This window comes from Malania oleifera, chromosome 9, assembly GCF_029873635.1.
Source record: "Malania oleifera isolate guangnan ecotype guangnan chromosome 9, ASM2987363v1, whole genome shotgun sequence".
Taxonomy (NCBI): domain Eukaryota; kingdom Viridiplantae; phylum Streptophyta; class Magnoliopsida; order Santalales; family Ximeniaceae; genus Malania; species Malania oleifera.
In genome coordinates, this window is record NC_080425.1 from 70,204,807 (window position 1) to 70,227,637 (window position 22,831).

Below are 22,831 nucleotides of genomic sequence, written 5' to 3' on the forward strand. Positions count from 1 at the left end.
AGGTAATTCGGTCGAATTTGATTCGGTGAGCTCAGCTGTTCGATGGAATCAGTTAATAGCATTCATTAACTGAAAATTTCGATTACTTTAATTAATTAATTAAATTTGGCCGAATCATTGATTCTCTCACCCCTACTATCATTCCTTTGTGTCAGAAATTTAGAAAATAAAAATGCTTCTAACATCCTGTCCAAATTTTTGTCTCACTTCACAACTCCGACCACACATCCACCTGACGAAAGTGATCTAGACATGGGCGTGCACGAGGCTGAGCAAGGCCATCCACGCATCAAGAAATCAACAGTAAACAAATTTTTTTTTTTTTTTGGATTACGCACCGGGTATCCACGTGTCCGTTTTACAGTCCATGTGACTAATCCTGCGCCCCTTGAAGTTGACCCAATAACTTAAAAGGGAGGGTAAATTCAGGAATCCAATGGCGAAAACGAACCCGGAAGGATTTGAACACCTGATCTCGTGAAAGGCACTCCCATAATCCGCACTACCACCTGAACCACACCTTAGGGTGTTAACAGATTTTTTTGATGAGCGTCGGAGTGGTTGGACCACCTAAGCAATGACCTGGCAAGACACAGTAGGACCAAGTGTCAGACGCTTTCTATCGTTATTTGAAGAGGGACACGGCGGTTGCGTTTCCCTCCACACATTCCTAATTCGCCTTATCTTCCTCCCTCCTCCCACTTCCCCACCCCAAACTCATCAAGCCCAAATCGCACACACAAATTCACTATGCCCAAATCACAAGCACCTTGGCTGCATCTTCTTCTTCTTCTTCCCCGCTTCGCCGCCGCCACCATTCAACTGGCTTTGCTTCGTTATTACCATTTCCGTGTTAGCTGTAATGGCTACCAAGCTGAGCTTCACCCTCACATCATCTCGCCTGTTCACCGCCCCATTTCGAATGCCCTTTGTTTCTGTCTCTTCTTCGATCCCATCCCCATTTTCTTCAAGGGTTCAAGTCGCGGGGCGCCAGTTGTCGCTTCCCCGCCCGCTGTTCTTACTTCCCCCTAAGGCCACCGCTGACAAGCAAGGTTTGGGTTTCTTTCTTTCCGTATCTTTGGATTGTAATATGGGTTCATGTTATTATTGATCGACGTAGAAATATTTATGGGTTTAGTTCTCATAGTTGAATTTCAATGAGTAAAAATGGATCGTATATCTCAGGCATTGTTTGCTACTTCTCTTTTTGAGTGATGGGCATGGTTTGCTATATAATATTCGATAAAATTCGTCGATGCATATAATATGAATTGCACAAACTTTAGGAAACTGTGCATGAATTGCAGAAACTATGAGTGGGTTTTCGATAATGTTAGATCCTGAACATTAATTGGCAGCCTGAGAAAGCCTGGGTGATTAGAAAACTAGCTTGAGAAAGTTAGCTCGAGAAAATTACCCACTTTTGCATCAAGAACTTTATAATACTACGGCTGACGGGGGTGAAGACATAAACTTCCTCTTTGAGATGCCCGTTTAGGAAGGCATTCTTTACATCTAACTGTGAGAGGTTTCACTTGTTAATGGAGACAACTACAATCAAAGTACGTACAAATGTTATCTTAGCAACTAGTGCAAATGTCTCCTTATAATTAAAGCCATTTTTTTGAGTAAACCCTTTCTGATGATGTATTGGCAGTGGTGTGTTAATGCCTAGGTTTCGAACTCTATTGTTGTCCCTTGCTTAATAATTATGGACATCAAGCTTCCCAATGACCCTTCTCCTTATAATAACTACACTCATCAATGTCGACTTTCTGACATCGATTTTGACCATTGGAAGATTGCTTAGATAAGATAGCCAAAATAGTCTGAGTAGAAACTGGGAGAAAATCTTTACACACATGTGACTTGGGATGCACTTCCTCTGCCATTAGTTTACTAACAACTGAATTAACAACCATCTTCAAATGCAAAGAACTCTCAATTGCTCAATTTTCCATAGTGACTTCAAAAAAAAAAAAAACAACACTACAAACACTTTATATTTCAATTTTCCAAAGAATAGAACAATCAGTAAATTCAGAGACAAAACAACACTGCAAACACTTTATATTTTGCTGGATGATTTGACTCTCACAAATCAAACTCAGAAAGTTCAAAGACTTTTATGGCCAAAACTCAGTTCTATGTGGGCAGATTCAATTCCTCTTGTTAAGCTAGTTATATAGTTAGTTAATAGTTGGAGAGTTAATTAGTTAGGAAGAATATTGTTATTACTTAACTAATTTTCAGTTTGTAATTCTGTTATATATTTTGTTTTTGCTTGTTCTTGTGTAATTAGTTTCAGCTATAAATATCTACTGATGTAATTAATTATTATGAATGAGAATTTAGAATTTCTCTCTGGTTATTTCTTCACATGCTATCAGAGCAAGATTAGAGAAATTCTCCTCTTTTGGCTTCGTCTGCAACCTCTACAGACACTTCTTGTTCTCGTCAATTTTGCTGTTGATCTGAGCTCAAATCCTTATTACTTCCAGGGCAGCGATGGTCCAAATTTGCATCTTGTTAATAAGGTTCTTACTCGGGACAACTATCAGACATGGAGCATATGTGTTATGATGGCACTAAGTGCCAAGAATAAGCTAGGGTTTACTGATGGAACTCTGGTAGCTCCTTTACCTACTGATACGAATTATGCCACCTGGAAACGAGGCAATGACACTGTGAAGTCATGGATCCTCAATTCATTGTCTGATGATGTTTATTCCAGTGTGATGTTCATCAATCACCAAGGGATATATGGACTGAACTTGAAGATCGATTCTCTTTGACCAATGGACCTAGGGTTTTTCAGTTACAACAATCTATTTCTAATCTAGCACAAGGTCAAATGAATATTGTTGATTATTTCACACAATTGAAGTCTTTATGGGATGAACTGATGAGCTATAGGCCTATTCCTGAAACATCCCCTGCTTCTTTGAAGGTCTTGGCTAATTATTAGAATCAAGATTATGTAATGAAGTTTTTAATGGGTTTGAATGAGTCATATAGTCACATTAAAAGCCAAATCCTTCTTAGCAATCCCTTACCTCCCATAAACAAGGTATTTGCATTGCTTGTGCAAGAAGAGAGGCAAAGGGAGATTAGTTCAGTGATAATTACTGAACCAACAACTTTGCTGGGAAAAGCTATAGGAAAAGAAAGAGAGACCTTTGTGTTCTCATTGTGGACTTCTAGGACACACAGCTGCAAAATGTTACAAGCTACGTGGATATCCTCTAGGGTACAAGTCAAGATCCAAGCACAATGTTTCTTCAGCAAATTAGGTAAACTTGGTAACCAATACTGAGCAATCTGGTGAAGTGCAGCAACTTCCATTTACTCAGGAACAACTCAAACAGATCATGGCAATCATGCATCTCTTACCTGAAATGCAGCCACAACCTTTGGTTGCTCTAGTGAGTGGACCTTTTATTCAAAGTACAAATCCTTTCTCTACAGATCATCTTTTCTCCACAATGATAGGTATTTGTTCTTGCTCATCTGTTGTTTGTACTTGAGGCCAAACACAAAATGGTCTCACTTGGATCATTGACACTGGGCCACTGATCATATAGTAAATTCGGTCAACTCTCTCACTACCATAACAATTTCCATTAATACATCTATGAAATTACCTACCAGTGCTCTTGTTCCAGTCACACACATTGGAACAATTCATATAACACCTACCTTGCTGCTCACTGATGTTCTTGTTGTTCCTTCTTTTGCCTACAACTTAATTTCAGCCAGCAAACTTCTAAAATCATTTTCCTGTTGCCTTATTTTTCATGGAAAATTTTGCTTTATACAGGACCTGTAGACATGGAGGATGATTGGATTGGGTGAAGAGAGGGCAGGTTTATATCATCTCCTCAATAAGCATTCAACTATGTCAGTCTCTAATACAATTTCCAATAAGCGTGGCCTAATGCCTGTACCTGTTTCATTGTCTGTCAATAATTCTGATTTTGATGTTTGGCATTATAGATTAGGACTTCCCTCCAAATCTAGACTAGATCTGTTGCATAAATTTGTTCCTGAAATAAAAGAATCCCATTCTAGTCATTGTAATATATGTCCTCTTACTAAACAGCAGAGGTTGCCTTTCCCAAACAGCAATAATAAATCTTCAAAAGCTTTTCAACTTGTACATTGTGATATTTGGGGTCCTTTTTCTATTAAATCAATTGATGGTGCAAAGTATTTTCTGACCATTGTAGATGATCATACCCGATGCACTTGGCTATACCTAATGCAATCTAAGGCACAAGCGAGATATTATGTGCAATCTTTTGTTTCTTTTGTTGAAACTCAGTTTCATATTACTATACAAACCATTTATATTGATAATGGTGTAGAATTTCACATGCCTGATTTTTTTATTTCCAAAGGCATTATCCACAAAAAGTCATGTGTTTCTACACCACAGCAAAATGGTGTTGTTGAACGAAAGCATCAGCATATTCTTGTTGTGGCTAGATCTCTTAGATTTCATTCCAACTTACCTCTTCATTTCTGGGGCGAGTGTGTTCTAACTACAGTTTATCTCATTAACAGGTTGCCCACTCCAATTCTCAATGGTAAATCTCCTTTTGAAATGTTGTTTCATAAACTTCCTAGCTATTTTCATCTTAGAGTTTTTGGTTGTCTTTGTTTTGCCTCTACAATTTCACATGGTCGAACCAAATTTGATCCTGGAGCAAAGTCTTGCATATTTGTAGGCTATCCTCATTCTGCAAAAAGGTTATAAACTATATGATCCACACACTCAAAAAAAAATTCATATCCCGTGATGTTGTGTTTCATGAACATGTTTTTCCTTTTCAGAAATTTTCAAAAAATCATTCTTCTGATATTCCTCATCCAATTTTTCCAAACTGGGAAAATTCTTCTGATATTATCACTTCAGAACCATTCACTTCTGAATTACCTTCCCATAGTCCAAATATCACAACAGACACGATTAATGTTTCTATTGATTCCCCGAATGTTTCTTATACCTCCATTCCTTATGTTCCTTTGAGAAGGACTTCAAGACAGATTCGTCCTCCTCCTTACCTCCAGAATTATCAATGCTCTATGCCTTCTTTGACAACTCAGTCCAGTTCAGCCACTGTTGCAGGTCTAGGCTGTCCTCGTGACATTTCTCCTTACACATCCATTTCCAATCTTTCCCTTGCTCATTAAGCTTCTGTGTCTTCAGTCACCAACCTTGTTGAACCAAAATCTTATAAGGAGGCATTTTTACATCCTGAATGGAGAAAAGCTATGGCTGTTGAGATCAAGGCTTTAGAAGACAATCATACCTAGATCTTGACTGAATTACCTCCTGGGAAAGTTGTCATTGATAATAAATGGGTTTACAAGATTAAGTTCAAATCTGATGGTACTGTTGAAAGGGCCAAAGCACGACTTGTGGCCAAAGGTTTTACACAACAAGTAGGCTTGGATTACACAGAGACTTTCAGCCCTGTTGCTAAACTGGTCAGTGTTAGATGCATTTTATCCATTGCTGCTATCAAAGGTTGGCACCTTCATCAGTTAGATGTCAATAATGCCTTCCTTCATGGAGATCTTGATGAGGAAGTCTAAATGCGTGTGCCTCCTGGATTTGCTAGCAAGGGGGAGAACATTGTATGCAAGCTCAACAAGTCACTTTATGGGCTTAAGCAAGCATCACGACAATGGTACTCAAAATTATCTACTTCTTTGACAGAATTTGGTTACAAACAGTCACTTGCAGATTATTCACTCTTCACTAAGGATATTGGTGAATCATATACTACTCTCCTAGTATATGTAGATAATGTTATTCTTGCAAGGAATGATTTACAGGAATTTAAGAGTCTGACACATTTTCTACATGAGAAGTTTAAAATTAAAGATCTAGGAGAATTGAAGTACTTCTTGGGGATAGAGGTAGCAAGGTCTAAACAAGGTATTTCCATCTGTCAACGAAAATATGCATTGGATATTCTCAAAGACTCAGGTTATATAGGCTCTAAGGCATTCAAATTTCCTATGGAGCAAAACATGAAATTAACTACAGAAGAAGGGGATTTACTTGAAGATCCCACTACCTATAGAAGGTTAATAGGGAGAATGTTGTATTTAACTATTACAAGGCCTGACATATCCTATGCAGTTCAGGTTTTAAGTCAGTTCATGGATAAGCCAAGGGCACCACACTTGACTGCAGCATATTGAGTGCTAAAATACATCAAAGCAACACCTGGTCAAGGATTGTTCTTTTCAGCTTCATCAGACATACATTTGAAGGCTTTTTGTGATTCAGATTGGGCAGGTTGCATAGAGACTTGGAAATCAGTCATAGGCTACTGTATTTTTCTAAGAAACTCTTTAATCTCATGGAAATCCAAGAAACAGAAGACAGTTTCTTGATCATCTGCAAAATCAGAATATAGATCCATGGTTACTACTGTGTGTGAAGTAACTTGGCTACTTTCACTACTTAAAGATTTAAAGATTGAGCATACAAGGCCATTTTTGATTTTTTATGACAATCAAGCAGCACTACATATAGCTGCTAATCCGGTATTTTATGAGAGAACAAAGCATATTGAGATAGATTGCCACATAGTTCGGGAGAAATTTCAAGCTGGAATTATCAAGACACTGCAAGTCACATCGCTAAATCAGTTGGCAGACATCTTCACAAAACCCCTTGGATATTCTTCTTTTACTTCATTGCTTCCCAAGATGGGTGTAATTGATGTTCATACTCAATCACATCCATCTTGAGGGGGAGTGTTAAACTAGTTATATAGTTAGTTAATAATTGGAGAGTTAATTAGTTAGGAAGAATATTGTTATTACTTAAGTAATTTTCAGTTTGTAATTCTGTTATATATTTTGTTTTTGCTTGTTCTCGTGTAATTAGTTTCAGCTATAATTATCTACTGATGTAGTGACTTATTATGAATGAGAATTTAGAATTTCTCTCTGGTTATTTCTTCACACTCTTCAAATTAATTTCACAATGAAAAATAGTCAAGAGTACGAGTAGCTTAAAATGATTGCAATCCTTCGCCAAATCCCCAAAGCCACAAGCAATTGCATACGTTAATTTCCATTCATGTCAAAATTATAACAAAACCTCAACTTAATAAACCTAGCAAGCTCAATTTCATTTCAAACGAAGAAATACGCAGCCCCAAATCAATAAACAACAACCTCAATCTCGCAACCCAATGGCAGATTCCTAGAATTATAAATTACGCATCAAAAGCAACCTCAATCTAAACAACCCAACATCAATGCAGCACTCTCACAATGAAATCACCCGAGAAGAAAACGCAAATCCGCGTGCAACATCATAGATCCACATATTTCTAGGATATATCTGTGAAGTTTTGCATGGGCTGAAAAATAATTTTCTATTTCTTCAAATACAGAGTATATGACTGTATTTATATAATACAAGAATCAAGAACAAAGAAACTAACAAGCTAACTAACTAATCTTCTCTTCTTCTAATTTAACTTGTGTAGCCTTGGATTTCAGTTCCAATTGTTCAATCCTTGAGGCAATATTCCAACACCCCCCCTCAAGATGAGCATGTATATTGTGAATGTTCATCTTGCGAAGATTATGATGAAAAGGAAGTGAGCTGAGGGGTTTTGTAAAAATATCTGCTAGCTGCAATTGTGAAGGAACATGGAACAACTTTATGATATTTTGTTGGAGTTTTTCTCAAATGAGATGGCAGTCGATCTCTATATGTTTGGTTCTCTCATGTTGGACAGGATTAGTAGCAATGGACAAGGCTAATTTACTATCAGTATAAACCAAAGCTGGCTGCTGATGAATAATATGTAAATCATGTAGTGCATACAAAATCCATTGAAGTTCACAAGCTGTTGAAGCAAGAGCCATGTATTCTACTTCAGCTGAGGACCTGCTGATAGTAGCCTGCTTTTTACTCTTCCAAGAAATTAGGGAATCACCCAAGAAAACAGCAAAACCAATGACACTCCTTCGAGTGTCAATACATCCTGCCCAATCACTGTCAGAGAAAGCTTTTAGCTGCAGTTTTGAAGAAGCTGGGAAGAATAACCCTTGACCGGGAGTTGCCTTTAAATACTTGAGAACTCGAATGGCGGCTTTGAAATGACTAACTGCTGGTTTAGCTAAAAACTGACTGAGAACCTGAACTGAAAATGCAAGATTAGGTCGAGTTGAGGTTAAATATAGCAGCTCCCCAATTAATCTTCTATAGGCTGAAGGATCCTTATAGGAATCAGCATCTGAAGCGGTGAGTTTTAAATTTGAATCCAAGGGAAAAGCTACTGGTTTGGCACCAAGAACTCCTGCTTGTTCAAGTATGTCTAGAATAAATTTCCTTTGACAAACAGATATACCAGTTCTAGTTCTGGCTATCTCCAAACTGAGAAAGTATATGAGTTCCCCCAAGTCTTTAATTTTAAACTTGTCATGGAGAAAAGATTTAAGCAACTGTATTTCATTTAAATTGTCACTGGCCAAAAGAATATCATCTACATAGACTAATAAAGCTATGAAAGATGATTTAGACTTCTTGATAAACAAAGAACAATCAGAAGTACCTTGAGTAAAGCCATAAGCAATCAATGCTGTGGACAATTTAGCAAACCACTGCCTAGATGCTTGCTCCAAACCATATAAACTCTTTAAAAGTTTACAAACTTTATTTTCTCCTTTGACAACCAAACCAGGAGGCAAGTCCATATAAACTTCTTCATTCAAGTCACCATGTAAGAATGCATTGTTAATATCCAATTGGTGAAGATGCCAATTTTTAATAGCAGCTATAGCAAGTAATAACCGAATAGAAGTTATTTTTGCTACAGGAGAAAAAGTGTCAAAGAAATCTAACCCATCTTATTGAGTGTAGCCTTTAGCTACTAATCTAGCTTTGTACCTCTCAATAGTTCCATCTGCCTTATACTTAATTCGAAATACCCACTTACAACCAATGGTCTGTTTATTTTGAGGAAGAGTAACAAGTTCCTGAGTTTTATTTAATTCCAAGGCATTTAATTCATTTTTTATTGCAGCTTGCCATTTAGGTATTTGAGCAGCCAATTTGTAAGTTTTGGGTTCTTTAGAGGCTGAATTGTAGACTAGAAAAGCTTTATGAGAAGGAGACAATTGCTTTTTAGAAAGATAATCAGATATGGGATATAGAATACCTTCATTAGAAAAACAATCAGCAATATCTGATGAAGGGGTTGCAAGTGGATCCTGGGAAGCAGTACCACAATAAAAATCCTGCAAGTAGCTTGGCTTTCGTGTAATTCTTGAAGATTTTCTGAGTTGTGGTGAAACAATATTTGGGATGGGATCATTGTTTAAAGATGTTTGATGATTGATGGTTGAATGCGGAGATGATGGAGAAGTTTGATTAGAAGAATTATCAGAAGAATAAAAATAGAAATCTGATGTAGAAGCTGATGGAGGGAATAAGAAGGTATGTGATTCAGGATTAGATGGAAAAGCCTTGAAAGGCAAAATATTTTCAGAAAAAACTACATTTCTCGAGATGAAAACCTTATTGGTATTAGGGTCCATTAATTTGTAACCTTTTATGTCAGAAGGATAATCCAAGAATAAACATTTGGTAGATCTTGGATCAAATTTATGTCTATGGGTTGTGGTGTTGATGCAAAACAAAGACAACCAAATACTTTGAGGTGAGAAAGATTTAGAGGTTTATCAAAAAGAATTTTGAATGGTGTTTTGTTGTTAAGAAGAGGAGTTGCAATTCTGTTTATGATGTGAGCTGCAATTAATACACAGTCACTCCAGAAAGTTAAAGGCATATTTGGTTGAAACAGTAAGGCTCTGGCAGTGTTTAATAAATGTTGGTGTTTTCTTTCCACAACTCCATTTTGTTTGTGGAGTTTCCACACAACTTCTTTGATGTATAATGCCATGGTCATTATAGAATTGAGTCAAAAGAAATTCAAGACCATTATCTGATCTCACTATTTTAACAGGAGAGCACTGAACTGAGTTACTACCATTGTGCAAAAATTTTTAAGGATAGAAGGAACTTCAGATTTCATCTTGAGACTTGAGCATGTATACCCAAGTACAATGTGTATAATCAGCAACTATAGTAAGAAAATACTTGAAACCAGAATAGGGAACAACATTGAATGGTCCCCATATATCACAATGGGTCAAATCAAACTTGTTATTTGAACTGGACTAGGATACAGGAAATGAGAGTTTTCTTTGTTTTGCTAAATGACATACATCACAAACATGTGTGGTATTAAAAGATATGGATGACTCCAGCTGTTTAAAATAAGGTAACCTTGAGTTAGAAACATGACCAGGTTTGTAATGCTAGGTATCTAATTGATTTTGCGTAATGGCTGAAGCCAAAGATGAAGAATGAAACTTGGCTTGATTGTGAGTAGCAGCCTTTGAAGGAACTTGAGATAAGTGGTACAGTCCATGTTTCTCAAATGCAATCCCAATCATCTTCTTTGTTAATTGGTCCTGTAGAAGGCAGTATGAGTTAAAGAAAGAAACAAAGATGTTAGATTTTTTTGTCAATTTAGAAACAAATAACAGATTGAATGAAAAACTGGGAACACATAACACATTATGTAAAGATAGTATGTTTGAAATACAAATACTGCCAATGTGTGAAGCTGGAACAGAGTTTCCATTTGGCAAATTTATGGAAGTGTTGATTGGTGTAGGTGAACAAGAATATAATAATGGTGAACATATCATGTGATCTGTTGCACCTGTATCTAGAATCCATGAGTATACATTCTGTAGGGATGAAGAAACAGATTAGCAAAGATTCAAAGGGTTACCAGAAAATTGAGAAGTAACAATGTTAACAGCTGGAGAAGATGTTTGGTTAGATATTGGAGATGAAGTAGAGTTTGCAAGTGCTAGCAATTTATTGAATTCCTCAGAAGTAAAAGAAAACTTTTGATCCTCATTACTCTGTTGAATAGAGAGCTCGGAAGTTGTCATGGCAGCATGTGCAGTAGGTGGTTTTCTTTTTCCTTTTGGTCCAGTCCAGCCAGGAGGATAACCATCAAGATGAAAACATTTTTCTATCGTATGTCCATTGTATCCACAGTGTGTACAGTATAGAGAAAATCTCTTCTGTTTATCTTTTGAAAATTTCGAAAGGCCAGATGGTTGAATGTTTTGTTTGGCAATCAAAGCATGAGTTTCACTGCTGACAACATTATTTAGTTGTCTCTGACTTTCCTCTTGAAGTAGCAAAGAAAATACTTTGGCCATACTTGGTAATGGTGAAACCATAAGCAATTGGCTTCGAATTGGAGCATAGGAATCATTCAGGCCAATCAAGAACTTGAACACATAATCAGATTGCTGTCTAACTAGCAAAAAATCAAACAGGTTGCAGGTACAAGTTGCCATTTTTCCACAGCTACATGTAGGGAATGGTCAGTAGTTAACATACTCGTCCCATAATGATTTGAAGGAATTAAAATACTCAGTAATTGATAAAGAGCCCTGAGTAATGGAACTAAGAGTTTTTTCAAGATAGAAAACTCTCGGACCATCGCTTCGTAAGTATCTTGTTTTCGGCTCGTTCCAAAGATCAACAGCAGATGTAACATAGAGAAGACTATTTCTTATTTCCTTGGAAATGGAATTCATTAACCATGAAAGAACTAGATTATTTGCACACAGCCATGCAGTATGGAGAGAACACTGATTTATAGGAGGAGCAAGAATCGAACCATCAATGAATGCTGCCTTATTTTTGACTGTTAGAGCAATGATGATTGATCGACTCCATGCGATGTAATTATCACCATTAAAAATCTCAGAAACGAGTAATGCACCAGGATTATCACTTGGATGTAAGTAATATGCACTGGATGAATCATTTGAAGGGTTGATCAGCAATGAGAAGTATGAGAGCTGGTAGAATTTTCAGCAGAAGTCATTTCTGGAATTTCTCCAAGAAATGTAAAAATTTGCAGAACAAAGAATCTTTCCTTGTAAAGACCAGAGACAATGCCAATTCAATATTCACTAGGGGCTTTGCAATTCAATCCCAGAATAATGCTGAGAGGTGTCTTTCATTTTGCAGAGAAAAAGAATGCTAAACCATCAGCTTCTCTGTTCAGCTTCAGACTTTTGTGAATATTCGTACTGCTCAGAATTTGGAGTCGCAGGTATGGCTAATGCAAAAGATATGCAAACAGAGCTCCCATGGTTTCTTGAAACTAAAAAAAAAATGCAGGAGGGAAGTATTGTTCTGATACCATGTGAAGTTTTGCATGGGCTGAAAAATTATTTTCTATATCTTCAAATACAGAGTATATGACTGTATTTATATAATACAAGAATCAAGAACAAAGAAACTAACTAACTAATCTTCTCTTCTTCTAATTTAACTTGTGTAGCCTTGGATTTCAGTTCCAATTAGAGGCAATATTCCAACAATATCTGCACTAGTATTACTACTACTGCATTGAAGAAGATGAGCCCCAATTTCCAAGACTGACAGCAAAATAGAACTGAATGGCCCCAATTTGCAGCTCAACTGTTCTGAACAAATTAAGCAAGCGAAAAGGACTTAAGGCTGTACCTGAAAGAGCCTGTAGCCAGATGACAGAGCGACGAAGGAGAATGACGGTGACGATGGCAGAGACGACAGATGGACAGTCGTCAGGGATGAGGGAGGTGAGAGACGGAGCAAGCCGGAGACGCCACTGTTTCCAGAGATGCCACTGTTGCCAGAGACGCCACTGTTCGTGCGCCCCGAGCCCAACTGCACCGCGTGCTGGAGTGCGGCGGCTCTGGGATGAGGTTGCTGCAAGGGACTAGGGTTCCACGACGTGGGAACCGCTGCGGACAGTGAGGGGGAAGGAATTAGGATCATTTATGCTCTGATATCATGAAAACATTCAAGATCCAAATACAAAAAGAGGGAGAACAGAAGAGATACAATCGAAGAGATTCAAAAATGCTGCACACAAGGGGCAAGCCTCATTACAACATTGAATACAATTAGACTTAATTAAATAAACCTTGACCCTAATAATGATACAAAAACTAAAGTGCCCCCACTTATATATATATATTATCTAACACAGGAAGTAAAGTGAACTGCCCATTACTCGTCGCGTAGGATAAATTTTGATTTGTTTGTTGATACCAATACATCTGGTCTTTGATCATGTAGCCAATGTTCATTGAGAATAAGCAATCCATGTGTCCTTGACATCCACTTTTTTGTGGTGTTACTAGAAGTCTTGGGAAAAGTAAAAAAAAAAGTGTCTCTATCTTTATTTGGCATCTTCGATGTGTTCATTTCATATGCAGTTTCATCCTTTCTTTACAGACCAGGCCCAAGAAGATGAGGTTATTGACGGTAAAATCCTGCAATACTGCAGTCTAGACAAGAAAGAGAAAAAGTCAGTGGGGGAGCTTGAGCAGGAATTTCTTCAAGCATTACAGGTACCTGGACGTACATCTTTTTATTTTCATCTTTACTTAAAAAGAAGATGGTATGTTATTTGATGCATGAACTGCCTTTGGGATCATGGAATTTATGCCTTGGATATGGATTTGTAAGGTTTGGATGGGATGTGTAGAATTTGTGTCAAGTTTTATATAAATTCACACAAATTCAAATCCAATATCCGAACTCCAAGCTCCCATGTTTGGGTGAGAGAAAATGGCGGATAAAAATTACAATCAGTTAAAAATTTTCTGTTTGAACTAGAGCAGATCTATTTATCCTCCTTGCCTACTTTCTGCTTAGTCTTGCTTTAGTACAGATGCACAATGTTATTTGGTTTGCTTTTGTTATAATTTTCCTCATTCTATGTAAATGTGGTTCTGCTATTCTCTTCATAAACTAGCAGCTTTTCCATTGTCTGCTGTAGGCATTCTATTATGAGGGAAAGGCTATTATGTCGAATGAGGAGTTTGATAATCTCAAAGAAGAACTTATGTGGGAAGGAAGCAGTGTTGTTATGCTGAGTACAGACTTGCTTACTTTTCCTTTTATCCTCCAGAAGTTTACATTAACTTATATATATTCACAGTAACCTTAACATCATTTCTTAGTCTTTGCTCTGTTACTTTTTAAATTTCTTCTTCCATCAGCAATCATTTATAATTTTTTTAAGTTTTTGCTATTATGCAGGTTCTGACGAGCAGAAGTTTCTGGAGGCCTCAATGGCTTATGTTGCTGGGAAACCAATACTAAATGATGAAGAGTTTGACCAATTGAAGTTGAGACTAAAGGTTTGTTCCCTCTTGTTAACCTAAATTAAAACAACTTCTCCTGGGATTTATGCTATTGAGAAATCAAGAACAGTGATGAAAATTTTGAAAATTGAAGATATAACCAAGGGTCTGTTTGGATTAAGGATCTTTTTTGAGGAAAGGAAAGTGTTAAAGTTTGATACACATTATTGGCCACAACCTAACCGCTTAAACTTTTAGGCAAAGTGGTTATCTAACATGGTATCAAAGCTATGGTTGCCAAGAGGTGGGTTCTAGTCTTGTTGCCTCTGTTTATTGTTTGGTGGTTAAAAAATTATCTTGTTCTCTGTAATGGATGCTATTTATCTTTTGCTTATCCACCAAAGTGCAATTGGGCTGTATGTGTGGGGGGGAGTGTTAAATTTTTTATATACATTGTTGGCCCATAATCTAACGGCCCATAATCTAACGGCTTAGGCTTATAGGTAAAGTGGTAATTTGAGATAGAGGAAAGGAAATGAGAAGGAAATCCATTTTCCATTATACTGAATACTACTAAAAATGAAAATTTGTTTGAATATAATTATTTTTTTTAAAAAAAAGATCAAATATTAGTATTGTGCAAAATCAAAATTCTGTTTATTGATTTGCTGTATATTTATTTTCTTATTCTCTTTCCTTGATAACCAAACATGAAAAAATGGAATCCTTCAATTTTTTTTTTCCTTTCCCTAATTTTTTCCAAGTTCTAAATAGAGCCTAAAGGTTCGTCCCCCCCCCCCCCCCCCTTTTTTTTTCCATATCCGGTTACATGCACTGAAATGAAAATGCTTACCCTTGGAATTATCTAAAATTTATCCTAGAATCTCATACTAAAGGAAGAAACCACACATTAGTTATGAATATGGTGGAAGCAATGCAGAAAGTTTGTAAAAGTATCTAATCCCACTAACACTTGCATACCCTATATTCTTCTGTAGATGTTGATACTTCGTTCCAAATTCATATCTAATCCCACTAACACTTGCATACCCTTTATTCTTCTGTAGATGTTTATACTTGATTCCAAATTCCAAGTTTTCAACTAGGTGACAGACATTAAAGATATTATCAAGGTGGCAATGTAAAGTTCCATTTTCTTGCCAAAACAAGTACTAGGATTGACCATTTTGAACTAACTTGTGGATAGAGAGAGAGAGAGAGAGAGAGAGAGAGAGAGAGAGAGAGAGAGAGTGATTGGACCTTTTCCAACAATAAGAGAGAAGTGTGGATAGTGAGAGAAATCTCTGAAAATTTTTGTGATCTAGCATAATTACAGAAAACTACCAACTAGTTTGAACATAAGTCTTATATAATAGGCAGTCAAAACAAGATATGACCATTGAATGATACAAACTGAGACAAGGATTGTGGTAGATGATTGGACAAAACATTGGAGACATAGAGAATGTTTTCAGAAAGATTCATTCATTGGAGCCCAGGGTAGTGGCTTCAGGAGCCAAGATAGAAAATTTTCAACTAAGATGCCACATTCACATTCAAGGGAAGAATAGGCAGTCAAAACAAGATATGACCATTGAATGATACAAACTGAGACAAGGATTGTGGTAGATGATTGGACAAAACATTGGAGACAAAGAGAATGTTTTCAGAAAGATTCATTCATTGGAGCCCAGGGTAGTGGCTTCAGGAGACAGGATAGAACATTTTCAACTAAGATGCCACATTCACATTCAAGGAGGATTGATGTCTGCAAGAAGGCATGACATGGTTGAAGTTGAAGGCTCTCGACAAACAAGTGCAAGGCCATAAAATTTGCAGTTTGAGGTAGTGTATAAACACTGAATAAATGAAGTGCATTAGTCAATGGATTTAAATTCCATAGATAGGATTCAAGTGGCTGAATTTATATATTTGAATTGTTCTCTGACAGGACCTGAGAGCGTTGCAACCCATTCCCTTCTATCTTGTCCCAAATATACTCATCAAGTTCACGACAATATGTCTAAAAATATCCTTTTTGTTTCCTCATCTTCATAAACAAATGATGAGGTTAATTCAAGTTGTATACCTGCACATAAATGGACTTTTTAAAAGTCTTCCTAATCAGAATTAGTTTTTAGTTGGCAGCACTGTATTTTTCTGGATTTTCCTGTGGAACTAGATTTGGGATTGAATTGGAAGATTCCATATGTTGTAATAAGATAGAATTATTTATTAGAAGAATACATCCTTCTCAGCTATTGAAGTCCAAATAGCCACCCCAATTAGAGTGCAGGCCATGTTTTCTCCCTCTGAACTGCTAAAACCTCAAATTGTCCATTGTACATGTAATTTTGTGCGTCCAATGCTTATTTTCCGTTAGCTCAGCAAAACCAGGTGCTTAACAAGCCTCCTATCTAGTTTATCCCAAAACCAGACTTTAAAAATATGGGGGAGGGGGTGGGGTCGGTAAATAAGTGTGAAGGATGATCATTTGCAAATAATTCTATTCAATTATATTTCATTTGAAGATTTAGAATTAAGTATTTTGTTTTAAATTAGTAGATCTATATAGTGTAGAACTTTAGTTAGTCTGGACCTATTTCATGTATTTTAAGTAATTTGGGATTATTTTTTAATTATTTGTATTATTTGGGTTTATTGTGTAAATATTTGTTTTAGTTGTAATGTTGGGTGCGTAAGTACTTTCCTTGTAATGTATTAGTTAGTTAGTAATTTTGAGAAAATTTAAGACTCTGTTCATATTTACCCCCAAGGATCCTGCATGTATGACCATGATATGCATGAAAAAAGATGCAGCATTCTGGGTCCTATACTCCTACCTTATTCTATTGACTTTTTATTGCAACACTTCCATTGTAATCAAAAGCTTGAGTGGCTGCTTCTGTTGTTTTTTATTTCTTCATTGACAAATATAGTGTGCTTGTATATTGTTATGTGGTCTGATGTATTATATAGTCTTTGCTCACATTGGATTTTATTGATGCTTGGTCTCTAAGCATCAAAGGTCAATAATCTTTATTAAGCTTCCATTGTGAATGTCATTTGTTTTGTGGCATCAATCTTGTGTCTAATGCTTATTTTTTACCATAATATTTTCCCAGGAAGAAGGAAGTGGAATTGTAATTGAGGGTCCAAGATGTAGTCTTCGTAGCAAAAAGGTGTGTGGTCATTAACACAAAATTTTTTATTTGAGCTTTATGTCTGCGGAGGGATTGATGCACTTTAAGTTGGTGTTTGTATGGGCAACAAATGCTTTTTTATACATTCAATGTCAAGGGGGAACCAAGAAACAGATACCAAGAAAGGAAATATGAGAAAAAAATATTAAATTTGATTCCTAAAAATAATAAGTACCAAAAATAGTTGTGTGAGTTTATAAATTAAGTCAAAATATTTTTATAAATTATTTTAAGTAATTATTTTTCACCAACCTGATTAAGTATAGAATATTAAATTAATGTCTACACTGTCAAACATATGTAATGTCTTGCGTATATTATTTTACAAAGTATCAGCATTTTGTGTAAGGATTTAAAAGTTAAATGAAAAGGTGGAAGCTAAAGAGGGAGGGGGGGTCGATGGCCACCACAGGCATCCATGCAGCTTCATCCCTAATGGATGCTCATGTTGTTTCATCATGGTATGTTAATTGTAGGAAGGTTACTAAGTGCACTGTGTATGTCATGAATGGAGTTCATTTGATTGTTGTTTAGCATACTAAAAAGTCATTAGAAATGCAGAGATACTGTCTAAATGTTATGACACAGCAGGTATGATATAGATCAAAAGCATCTTAGTGAGTACAATACTAATTTCATGATCTATCTACGAACCCTTTTAATATCTACATCATGTGACTGAAATTTGACCTGTGAATTAGTATCTTGATCCTCTGAACAACATTGATCAATATCTTGAGCCCCTGAGAGAAGTCTCAATTCTCAATGCCATGTGATTTTTAAGGAACTGCTATCTGCATGTGGATGTCTGACCCATTTTTTGTTAGGACTGTGAAAGCTGATTAGCTTTCATCCTGTAGGTATACAGCGATCTGTCCGTTGACTATTTCAAGATGTTCCTCTTGAATGTCCCAGCTGCTGTTGTTGCAGTTGCATTGTGAGTAAAATTCATATCACTGCTTTTGTGGGTTATTAATTTTGAATGTGATACCATTTGTTTGAGAACTTGATTCAGTAGTTGTTGTTACTAACCATTTCTTTAGGACTTTCTATTTGGAGGAAGTTTTAAATTTGAAACAAGAATAGAATTATTGTCTCTAGTTTGCTACAGAAATTGTTCATTTATGCAGTTCAAGTGTTAAATTCTTTTGCTTTATCTTCCTTCATAGGCACAATAGTAGCACTTGCTGGCAGGAATTTGATGATTATTAAAGTAAATCAGAAAGGAATACTGAGAAAGTGCTTCTTGTTTTAAAGATTTTTCTGGTCGGCGGTGTAAAATAATTCAATTTCACTGGTGTTCTATATCCTCTTTTGCATGCCAACTACTAATTATGTTAATGGGCATGCGGAAGTTCAACAGGCCCTAAGACTGTTGAAGAATCTTTTCCATTCTTCAGTTATGTGTGAAAGATAGAACTAAAATGACCACAATTTTGGGCATTCACTTAATATTGTTAGGTATAGGTGCCTTTCTTCTAAAATTCAGAGCCCTTTATTTTGGGGATGTATATAATATTGGGCTCCTCGAGGGGGTAGATGTAAGAAAATTTTCGAACCTGACCCTTGGCCCAAGTGTTATATTTAGCTATTTACTGAGCTCTCCCTTTTGAGAAGGATGGATTGTTAGTGCGGATGATTTGGTTAAGAACATAAACACAGTTCAATTTTGTTGACACTCTGATCTGATTACAGAGTTCATTGGAAGGGGGGATACATTTTGAGACAAATGTTTGAAACTCCCAGGACTGTTGGTTTTCTGGTAACTCATTCTCATTGATAATAGTGACTGTTATTTTGTATTTTGGAATGACAATCATTGGATTGTACTTAGCAGACTAGTGTGCAGAAGTCAGATTAACTATACAATTTTGGCCCTTGATTATGGGGAACTGGAGATTCTCTCTAGCAATAATTCCTATTTTTCACTGCTTAAAACATGTTTATTTTTGGGCAATAGTCCCTTCAAATGGTTAATGATCACATTTATGTCAAGAATTCTATATTTTGTGGGCTGAATTCCAACTTCGCTTACAGTACTATTGGGTCATGTGTCTTCTCATTTCTTTTGTTCTAACAGGTTTTTCTTCCTGGATGATTTGACTGGATTTGAAATCACATATGCTCTGGAGGTAAACAATTTTATTAGTTTTTTTTCTCGTTCTGCTTCTGACCATGTATGGGCTGGTGGTGGGATGATTGTTATGACATTAAACTCAGCAAATAGTTTCTCATTGTTCATTGATCTCCCGTATATTACAATTTGAGATATCGTCTGAATAAGGCTATTTTGGCAGAATGCTATCCCTGCCTGCTTAAAAAGAAGATGGGGAGGGGAGGAAGGTGTGGGAGGAAAATGTTTCTCATGGCTTTGTACTGGCATAGCATTTTTATTTTTCAATCAAATTGGTCAAACAGATTCACTTCCACGATGCATTAACCTCTATCAATGTCTTTATAAGTTAGAAGCATTATCTTCTCTTGGATGTATAGTACTATAATTTATTGAGGAATGCTAGGAGCAATTGCTATATGCACTCCTCACACACACTTAATAATTGGGCAGTGGGCATTATTGTCAAAAACGAAAATGGACTACCTGTTTAACCCTTAATCATACTATATGAAAAAAATAAAAATAAAAATAAAAATAAAAAAATTAATGGTAGCATTGAGAATTCTAAACTGTTTGAAGTAGTTACCTCATATTTTGTTTCAAGAAATTGCCAAGTGGCCTAGTCACAAGGAGAGTGTATGAGAAGAGTGCATGGAGAAACTGCTCTTAGCATTTCTCTAATTTATGAGACATGCTAATGCTCCATCTTATTTGGTTGATACTTCAGCTTCACATAAGGGAGGTTTCTAAAGGAGGCTATCTTTTTAGTTCTGTGATAGTGATACCCTTGATTTGTCAACCTCAAAGAGAAAGCACAACAGATTTTCCCAGTGAATTCACAATTTCTGGAAAACAAACGTGTTCCAAATAGATAGATTGACATCTTAAAATACAGAAACATTTTTTAACGAGTGTGAAGATTATTGCTAGTGAGACAACAATTTGCATTAGTTTTGCATTTAGCTTCAGGTTCAAGTAAGTAGTATTTCCACCTTAGTTATGAGGAATTGCTTGTTCATATTAAAATTGGATTCCTTGTTTGTCATTCCTAAAATGCATACCTTTAACAGATGAAACTAAAAAATAGTTAAGGTGAAAAAGCTAGAATAGTTAAATTGTTTCAAGGTTTGAAACCAGGAAACACATGGAATGCTGAGATGGTATATCAATACTAGATAATGACTTCTTTTTACTCTGATACAGATGCCACAAGGAAGGTATATAATGCACCAAGGAAAAATAAATAAATTTAATTTCTATAATAGATAATAAATTAATTCTTTGAATCAAAGACAAATTATCTTCTGCTTTATTTGTTTATTTATAACTTAGTTTATTTTTTAAATGATGAGTTGCAGCTTCCAGAGCCATTCAGTTTTATTTTCACATGGTTTGCTGCTTTGCCACTCCTAGTTTGGCTGGCTCTATCAATCACGAATGTTATATTGAAGGATTTTAAGATCTTGAAGGTAAATCCAAATTAGCTTAGCATTGTTAGTTCTAATGCATATTATGTTTATACATTTTACTTAAAAGCGTTATTCTTCAGGGCGCCTGTCCAAACTGTGGCACAGAGAATGTTTCCTTTTTTGGGACTATACTATCAGTCTCCAGTGGCGGTTCCACTAACACAGTTAAATGTTCAAAGTAAGTTCAACATTGCTTATCGACCAAAATCTTGAAGGACATTCTCTAGGCGTCAGCTGAAAAGAGGCTGCTTTCTTCCCATATTTTTAATTCTTAGCTATGATGTTTTCTCCCAGTTGTGGAACCGAATTGGTGTATGATTCAAAGACCCGCTTGATTACATTGCCAGAAGGAAGCAAAGCTTGAACGGAGGTATGCAGCTGTCAAATCCAGAACTCTCCAAGCACTTGAATGAGTTTTTAACTCCGGTTAAAGCAATAGAAGTTTTCATTTCTGTCTGCATGTTGGACATGGTTGGCGTTGCTTGCAGCTTGCCCATGATGGGCTATCCCAATATCAGAATCTAGTTATTGTTGACCAGATCAAGATCCATCCCGGCATTGGATTTATAGATTGTCCATAGGCATGTGTTCTATAGTTAGCCAGGCTGGACTGCTGTGCTGATGATCCCTAGTGCAGTGTGAATAAAAGATCACAAGATCTTCTATTCATGGAGAACCATATGTTTCTTGTTCATTATCTTTTTAGGCACAAAACTTTGCACACATAATTATCTCATTTTTTTTTTCTGTGTCAGTGATTGTTTAAGTAGAATTTGAATAAGAGAAAAGATCTACCAACTTATTACACTGGTTTCTCAACAACATGGAAAAGTTTTATCTTGTTTTTGTCAATTCTCTCTTTAAGTTCAAATCTTTGGGGAGTCATCAGCCATTGTATCCTTCTCGTTACCCTACTCTTGTCCTTTTATCATTCCACTTAGCCATGCATATCTGGAAGGCAATGTAATGACCAAGCAAAGCCTATTGAAGTCTAGGTCTGGTCCCAACCCAAATCCCTGAAAAACAGGTCCAGTCTCCTCTCCACTGGGCTGGGACTGAGTATCTTTTTCCCATCCCCTGAGTCACTGCCCCAGCCAGTTGTTGCTTCAGAAAGTTCCTCATGCATCAATAGTTGCTGGCATTTAGCCAGTCACTTGTTTGGATCAATAACAATACTGAGGTTTTCGAATGCAGGATTGAATGCACGACTCTCACGACTTGTGCTAACTTATGAAGTTGTAGGGAGGGGCATCGCACACTGCAAATCTGGGGTCATAAATATGTCTGATGGCATAAGATTTTTGGAAGTGGATCGAAAGACGTTTTTTGAACCTGTACCTGATTGTAATTGCATGTTAATATGTAGTTCTCTGTTATGTTCATATGATAACATATACAGGCTTGCCTTAGATGTGAGATGAGACAGCTATACAGAGAGAGAGGGTGCTATGTGCAGTTGTTAAGAAAGCATCCTAGTTAATAAAATCATGTTTATTTAATTGATTTAGTTTCTTTAATTTATTTGTTTATTTATTCAGTTTTGAACAAGACAACTTCTCTTGAATTTTGCCAAAGAGATGTAGGCTCACTCAACATGAAAGCTACACTAACCTTTCCAAACATTTAATTATGTTTGATGGATGGAATATCTATTTTTAGGATTACAATGATCACAATATAAAATTATATTTGAAAGTATAAATTTGAATATTTGTATTTGAATTTAGATTAAAAATCAGTTTAATTTTGTATTGACTTTATTTAAATTTGCAGAATTTAAATTTAAGTTTGGATTTCAAACTCTCAAACATAAGATTAAAAAA

General features: G+C 36.2%; 1 protein-coding gene across 4 annotated transcripts; it reads left to right on the plus strand.

The window, feature by feature from the left end:
• Positions 1-665: 665 nt before the first annotated feature.
• Positions 666-22,507, plus strand: LOC131164972 (PGR5-like protein 1A, chloroplastic). Of its 4 annotated transcripts, none has more exons than XM_058122542.1 (11): positions 666-1,052; positions 13,367-13,482; positions 13,914-14,010; positions 14,177-14,277; positions 17,346-17,402; positions 18,284-18,360; positions 19,504-19,555; positions 20,898-21,008; positions 21,089-21,186; positions 21,303-21,378; positions 22,203-22,507. In XM_058122542.1, exons 1-10 carry the CDS (start codon positions 863-865, stop codon positions 21,370-21,372), a joined length of 969 nt encoding a protein of 322 aa, XP_057978525.1. In that variant the 5' UTR covers positions 666-862; the 3' UTR covers positions 21,373-21,378; positions 22,203-22,507. The 4 variants fall into 4 exon arrangements, with proteins under 4 accessions (XP_057978525.1, XP_057978527.1, XP_057978528.1 ...); XM_058122545.1 differs by lacking the exon at positions 666-1,052 and adding an exon at positions 12,115-12,194 and having other exon boundaries at positions 12,426-13,482; XM_058122546.1 differs by lacking the exon at positions 666-1,052 and adding an exon at positions 12,115-12,194 and having other exon boundaries at positions 12,561-13,482.
• Positions 22,508-22,831: the final 324 nt, after the last annotated feature.